Genomic DNA, 6980 nt, shown 5'->3' with positions numbered 1-6980 from the left:
GATTTTCCAACCCTTTAATCTCTCCTCAGGGGACAACTACGTTGCTACATTGACTTTGGGAGGGGCAGGAGCCCATGCCACATACTATCACAAAGCCAGTGATCAGGTACCTAACATTGGTAATAGTGTGTGTGGATGTATTTCTTTATTTTATATCAATCTGCCAAACTGCTCAAATGCAGCATTTTGGTTCAAATTGTGATTGTTAGCTTAAAGCGGCACTATGCAGTTTGGGCCATTTCTTCGCTTTTTGCTCACAGGTTTCTCTATAGAGCTCCCCCTACAGCTTTGGAATAGATATTTGGCAGCTCCTACGTTTACTTGTGTCTGACTCCTCGCTCGGTCAGTCTGCCGTTCCCTCTTTCTCTGTTCCTCCGACAATGCTTTCCTAGCTTTCTGCTTCTTTTTTGCCAGCTCAGCCATGACGATAGTGTGAAAAACTCCATCGCTACCTTGTTAGCCGGTTCCTGCATGTGTGCCGTGAAGCAATTCGTTACATCGTGAGACCTGATATCACGCGATACTACCTGACGCTGATGCCAGCGGTTCGCCTGCCGAAAGTTGCAAGGGTGGTTTTTCCGCTCACAGGCACTAGGGGGTAACAAGAAGCTGTTCAGTTAAGGTAAATTAAGCTAAAGAAACTGCATAGTTCCCCTTTTAAGGATAGATTTTTATGTCACTGTAACACCAGCGGCACACTGGCCGCTGAGGTGCTGTGAAGCAGAGCTATTTTCACTTTGCTCATGTTTTCCAATCTGTCTGTTCACACCGGCTGCGATTAGGAGTGGAGCGCCCGCGCTCTGCAGCGATTGTTTGGCTCTCCTCTATTTCTTCATCTTGACTTCTCAGCTGTGTCTAGTGGGAGACAGGTGATCATGCACAGATGGAGGGGGAGAGAGAGAGGTGTGACGCCCGATCGATCACAAATCTACGCTTCGCGGGCTGTTTGTCCCTGGCCTGACACTGGTCGTCAGAGGTTCTTTCGAAAAGAGATTTTAATACAAGCGATGGGGACAAAAATCCACAGTCCTCGTTCTGTGCAAAAACTAATTCTGAAATTCAGCTGAGGCTATAATTAGTGTTCTGCAGTCTAATTTTGGCAAATCAAGTTGGTATCTTCCAAAGTTCAACTATTTGTAGTACAATATTCCTTCTTTGTGTTACTATCCCTACACTGCATGGCCAATGTCCAAAGAAACACACACAGAGAGCTTTGTACTAAAAAGACTAACTTTGGTAGATACTGCTCAGACTGCTGAAACCTCAATGGCTTCAGCTGAATTTTCTCAATACATTTTTGCATTAAAGGAGGCCTGTGGATTTTATCCTCCACTTCTCTTGTATGGACAGGAGAAAAATCACTGCAGCGTAAAATTATTTCAAGAACTATGTGAATGGCAACCTATTCTTTTACTTGTCTTCTCACACAGTTGCAGATAGGAGTTGAATTTGAAGCAAGCACAAGGATGCAAGACACCACAGCATCTTTTGGTTACCAGTTGGACGTTCCCAAAGCTAACTTCCTCTTTAAAGGTAAATAAATACAGTATGAATACACTCTCATAGCCACATAAGTTAAGTGGCTATTCATTTAAAATTGAAAAATAAATAAAGATTTTATTTTAAAAAGGAACTCTTCCACTTCTTCACCTTAACCTCTTCACAGGCACAGTTGACAGTAACTGGGTAGTTGGGGCAACCCTTGAAAAGAAACTGCTGCCGCTACCTCTCACACTGGCCCTCGGGGCTTTCCTCAACCATCGCAAGAACAAGTTCCAGTGTGGCTTTGGTGTCACCATTGGCTAGATGTGCAGGGGCTGCCTGGAGCCAGTTCGCAGGCTACAGCTTGGACCGGCACAGAGACACACAGGAACATGGACTAAGTTTTAGAAATTGGATTCAGAGACTCTCTTATAACTGTGATTTCTGGGGCAGATAGAGACAAAGACAACTACCAAGGAGCCAGGATTGGCCAAGCCATGCCTTCATTCTGTAGCCCAAATGTCTTTCTTTTATGGTGTATTGGATATACCCAGAGGCTAGAGTGATGAAGGTCAGTGGGCATGAGGACATGCGATGTGAAAATCAAAGTAAGTGGTTAGACATAATATATGGTGGTCATGTATGATGATTAAAATAAATGTGATTTACTTTTTGTAAAAGTGAATGTTGTGAGTGCTTGTAGAAGAACTGGATGCACGAGGTGACATACTTTTCAGGTTCACATTTTTTATTTCGGGGTCTATTATAAAATGTTAAAATGCTTTAATGTCAGCAGTAACTTCCTCCTCTGGTGGTTTCTCGTACTGTAGCGGAGTCTGGTGGCTCTAGGAAGGCTTCATAAGGTCACTCAGATAATCTGTAAAACATGGCAGATTCAGTGTGTTACATTATGTCAAGATTAATCGGTCGTAAGTATGCCATAAAAATGTCACAACAAATACAGTATGCTATAAAAAGTCATAGGTGATTAAAAAATGTCCTAGTATAGTATGCCATGAAAGATTTCATAATAAAGTAACAAAAAATGTCAAAAGAAAGTATGTGTATAGTATGTAAATGTAAAAAATAGTCATAGTAGCCTATGTGCCACAACAAATTTGTAATATGCCATAAAATTGTCGTATTTAAGTCAGTATAGTATGTCATAAATATGTATGTAATAAGTCATTATACAATGTCATAAAAACTCATAGCCTAATATGCCATAAAGTTACAAAAAGTGATAGTATAATTATAAAATAAAACGTCATACAGTGTTGTATCTTCAAGGCTTCATCAGATTAGTCAGATAATCTGTAATAAGGCTAGGGCTGCGAGGTTCCCAGCCCAATACCGTGACTTTGATACCAGTTCCTGAACGATACATTGTTCGATACAAATTTCATAAATCCATTTTAACAAAAAGAAATTACATTACACGTTACGGCACAAATCTTTTTATTTTTCACCTAAGTGAGCCCCGTCTCTGTGTGTAACGTAAAGTTTTTCCTGCATGTTTCTACAACATGTAACATTAGACAGCAAATCACAAACATTTTTAAATCTTGGTAGAAGCATGGTCCATGCTTTTTGGCTCACTGACGCTGATGAGATTTATTCCTTAGGTATTGAAATTTGGTATTGAATGACGAGGCATTTTTTGATACTAAGAAGGCAATTCGGTCGGTTTATAGTATGTTATAAAAACTTAAAATGAGTAGTATGTCATAAAAACTGTTTGTGAAAAAAAAAAAAAAGGCATAGCATACTATGTCATAAAAGGTATAGTATGTCAAAGTCATAGTGTAGTATGTCATAAAAAAAAAAAATTATAGTATGTCATTAAAAAGTCATAGTACATAGTGTGTCATAAAATATAATATACACTCACCTAAAGGATTATTAGGAACACCATACTAATACCGTGTTTGACCCCCTTTCACCTTCAGAACTGCCTTAATTCTTTGTGGCATTGATTCAACAAGGTGCTGGAAGAATTCTTTAGAAATGTTGGCCCATATTGATAGGATAGCATCCCCCACACCATTACACCACCAGCACCAGCAGCCTGCACAGTGGTAACATGGCATGATGGATCCATGTTCTCATTCTGTTTACGCCAAATTCTGACTCTACCATTTGAATGTCTCAACAGAAATCGAGAATCATCAGACCAGGCAACATTTTTCCAGTCTTCAACTGTCTAATTTTGGTGAGCTCGTGCAAATTGTAGCCTCATTTTCCTATTTTTAGTGGAGATAAGTGGCACCCGGTGGGGTCTTCTGCTGGTGTAGCCCATCCGCCTCAAGGTTGTGCATGTTGTGGCTTCACAAATGCTTTGCTGCATACCTCGGTTGTAACGAGTGGGTATTTGAGTCAAAGTTGATCTTTTATCAGCTTGAATCAGTCGGCCCATTCTCCTCTGACCTCTAGCATCAACAAGGCATTTTTACCCACAGGACTGCTGCATACTGGATGTTTTTCCTTTTTCAGACCATTCTTTGTAAACCCTAGAAATGGTCAGACCAGCCCGTCTGGCACCAACAACCATGCCACGCTCAAAGTTGCTAAGATCACCTTTCTTTCCCTTTCTGACATTCAGTTTCGAAGTCAGAAAATTGTCTTGACCAGGACCACAACTCTAAATTCATTGAAGCAACATGCCATTAGTTGATTAGATAATTGCATTAACGAGAAATTTAACAGGTGTTCCTAATACTCCTTTAGGTGAGTGTATATATAGCACTTTTCATACATGTAAATTAGCACAAAGTGTTTCAGACAATACCCCCCCTCACACAGATATACACAGATAAAACAATATCCCTCCCGCCCAGCCCCATTCACCCACCTACCCACCCATTCCTAAATCAACAAAAATGAATTCATTACAAAAGGAAATTGTAAGAAACAGCACACAGTATAGTATGTCATAGTATAGTATGTCCTTAAGTCATAGTATATTATGTCATAAAATGTCAAAGTCATAATATAGTAAGTCATAAAGAGTCATGAAAAAACATACTATACTATGTCATAAAAAATACATAGTATAGTATGTTATTACAATTGAAAAAGTCCTAGTATAGCATATCATTAAAAGTCATAGTATAGTATGTCATTAAAAGTCATAGTATAGTATGTCATGAAAAAGTCCATAAAAAGTCATAATAAAGCTTAGTGTAAGTTCATCAAGGAAGACTATCTTATGTACCTTATCTTAACTCATTCACCTCCCTCTACTCCTGCTTCACATTATCAGCTGATTAGGGGGCGTTTACTCTAAGTTAAAACCAACCAGGTCTAGCCTTAATCTCTGTAAGCCAATCAATTCAAATTCAATTAAAAAATTGTTATAGTATCATAGCAATCATAGCAATAGTTATCTCGAGACACTTTACAGATAGAGTAGGTCTAGACCACACTATACTTTACAAAGACCCAACAATTTCCCCAAGAGCAAGCATTTAGTGCAACAGTGGCAAAGAAAAACTTCCTTTTAGGCAGAATCCTCGAGTGGTGAGGAAAAACTTCCTTTTAGGCAGAAACCTTGGACAGTACCAGGCTCTTGGTGTGCGGTCATCTGCTGGTGCCGGTTGGGGGTATGATGAACAGTGGCAATTAGTCATCACATTCACATCACATTCTTGCTGTCAATATTTAAATGTAAATGTTTTCCATTGCTGTCAGCTCTCATTTCTCTCAGCGCTAATCTTTACGACCCTCCTCCTCCCTGTTCACCTCCGGTTCGACATTCCAGCTCCCAGGTCTGAGCTCACCAGAGCTGGCTCCTCTTCTCATCCATCCAGATCTCAGCATCTTTTTTATTCATAGTAAGGAGTGAATCATCACTCCACCCTGGATACCGGAGATGAGCCGGTTGCTGGGGAAGTGTGGATCTGCCCGGAGACTGATGGAGCGGCCTGCATGATAAAAGTATAGGAGAGTGAGATAACGGGGCTCACATTCTGGAAGAGACTGGACGAACCTGGGCCCCGTACAGCATTGTCTGTCTGCTAGGGCAAGTGTAGTCTTGGAATTGCGAAACCATATGCATACACCTTGTAATTCTTGAAATACTGATTACTAAAGTTCTGAATTTGATTTTCATCATCTCTGTGAAGTTATTTTGTGTCTTCTGGTCTTACCATCAATGAATACGTCAGAGAAGAAAAGGCGTGTTGTTAAGGGCCTGAGGGCCCAAGAGGTCCGGTACCAGACAGAAAAAAGCCATTAAAAAGTAATAGTAAAGTATGTTGAAAAAGTTGATAGAAAAGTCATAGTATAGTATGTCGAAAAAAAGTCATATATAGTATGATGAAAAAAGCCATTAAAAAGTCATAGTAGGGTATATTGAAAAAAAGTCATAGTATAATATGTCGAAAAAAGTGATAAAAAATCATAGTATAGTAGGTCGAAAAAAGAAATTAAAAAGTCATAGTAAGGCATATCAAAAAAAATCATAGTATAGTATGTCGGAAAAAGTGATAAAAAAAGTCATATTATAGTATGACAAAGCCATTAAAAAGTCATGGTAGTAAGGCATATCGAAAAAAGTCATAGTAAAGTATGTCGAACTAAAGTCATAGTGTAGTACGCCGAAAAAAGTGATAAAAAAGTCGTATAGTATGTCGATAAAAAGTCATAGTATAGTAGGTCAAAAAAGGTCATAGTATAGTATGACGTAAAAAGCCATTAAAAAGTCATAGTATAGAATGTCGAACAAAAGTCATAGTGTAGTACGCCGAAAAACGTGATTAAAAAAGTCATAGTATAGTATGAAGAATAAAGCCATTAAAAAGTCATAGTAGTAAGGCTTATCGAAAAAGGTCATAGTAAAGTATGTCGAAAAAAGTGATAAAAAGTCATAGTATAATAGGTCGAAAAAGGTCATAGTATAGTATGCTGAAAAAGTTGATAGAGAAGTCATAGTATAGTATGTCGAAAAAAAGTCATGATATAGTACGTTGAAAAAAGTGATAAAAAGTGATAATATAGTATGTCAAAAAAAGTGATAAAAAGTCATAATATAGTATGTCGAAAAAAGTGATAAAACGTCATAGTATAGTATGTCGAAAAAAGAAATTAAAAAGTCATAGTAGTAAGGCATATCGAAAAAAGTCATAGTATAGTATGCTGAAAAAAGTGATTAAAAAAGTCATAGTATAGTATGTCGAAAAAAATGATAAAAAGTCATAGTATAGTAGGTCAAAAAAGGTCATAGTATAGTATGACAAAAAAAGCCATTAAAAAGTCTTAGTAAGGTATATTGAAAAAAGTGATAGTATAGTATGTCGGAAAACGTGATAAAGTCATAGTATAGTATGTTGAAAGAATTGCTAAAAAGTCTTAGTATAGTATGTTGAAAAAGTTGATAGAGAAGTCATAGTATAGTATGTTGAAAAAAAGTGATATAGTATGTTGAAAAAAGTGATAAAAAGTCTTAGTATAGTATGTCAAAAAAAGTGATAAAAAGTCATAATATAGTATGTCGAAAA

At 37.8% G+C, this 6980-nt stretch overlaps 1 protein-coding gene across 2 annotated transcripts in view; it reads left to right on the top strand.

The window, feature by feature from the left end:
* Positions 1–5586, top strand: part of tomm40 (translocase of outer mitochondrial membrane 40 homolog (yeast)) — an 11940-nt gene extending 6354 nt beyond the window's left edge. Inside the window, exons 7-10 of one of the 2 annotated variants that reach the window (XR_013502108.1) lie at positions 30–106; positions 1431–1533; positions 1667–3694; positions 5243–5586. Coding sequence is in view for 1 of the 2 variants with exons in the window: in XM_078252480.1 (XP_078108606.1) it covers positions 30–106; positions 1431–1533; positions 1667–1806 (320 nt within the window). In the remaining variant the exon portion in view is untranslated. Of the gene's footprint in view, positions 1–29; positions 107–1430; positions 1534–1666 lie in introns of both variants that reach the window. The other variant, XM_078252480.1, reaches the window with a different exon arrangement.
* Positions 5587–6980: the final 1394 nt, after the last annotated feature.

Source organism: Sander vitreus, chromosome 6 (genome assembly GCF_031162955.1).
Source record: "Sander vitreus isolate 19-12246 chromosome 6, sanVit1, whole genome shotgun sequence".
Lineage (NCBI taxonomy): Eukaryota > Metazoa > Chordata > Actinopteri > Perciformes > Percidae > Sander > Sander vitreus.
This window is presented reverse-complemented; position numbering and strand designations above follow the sequence as displayed.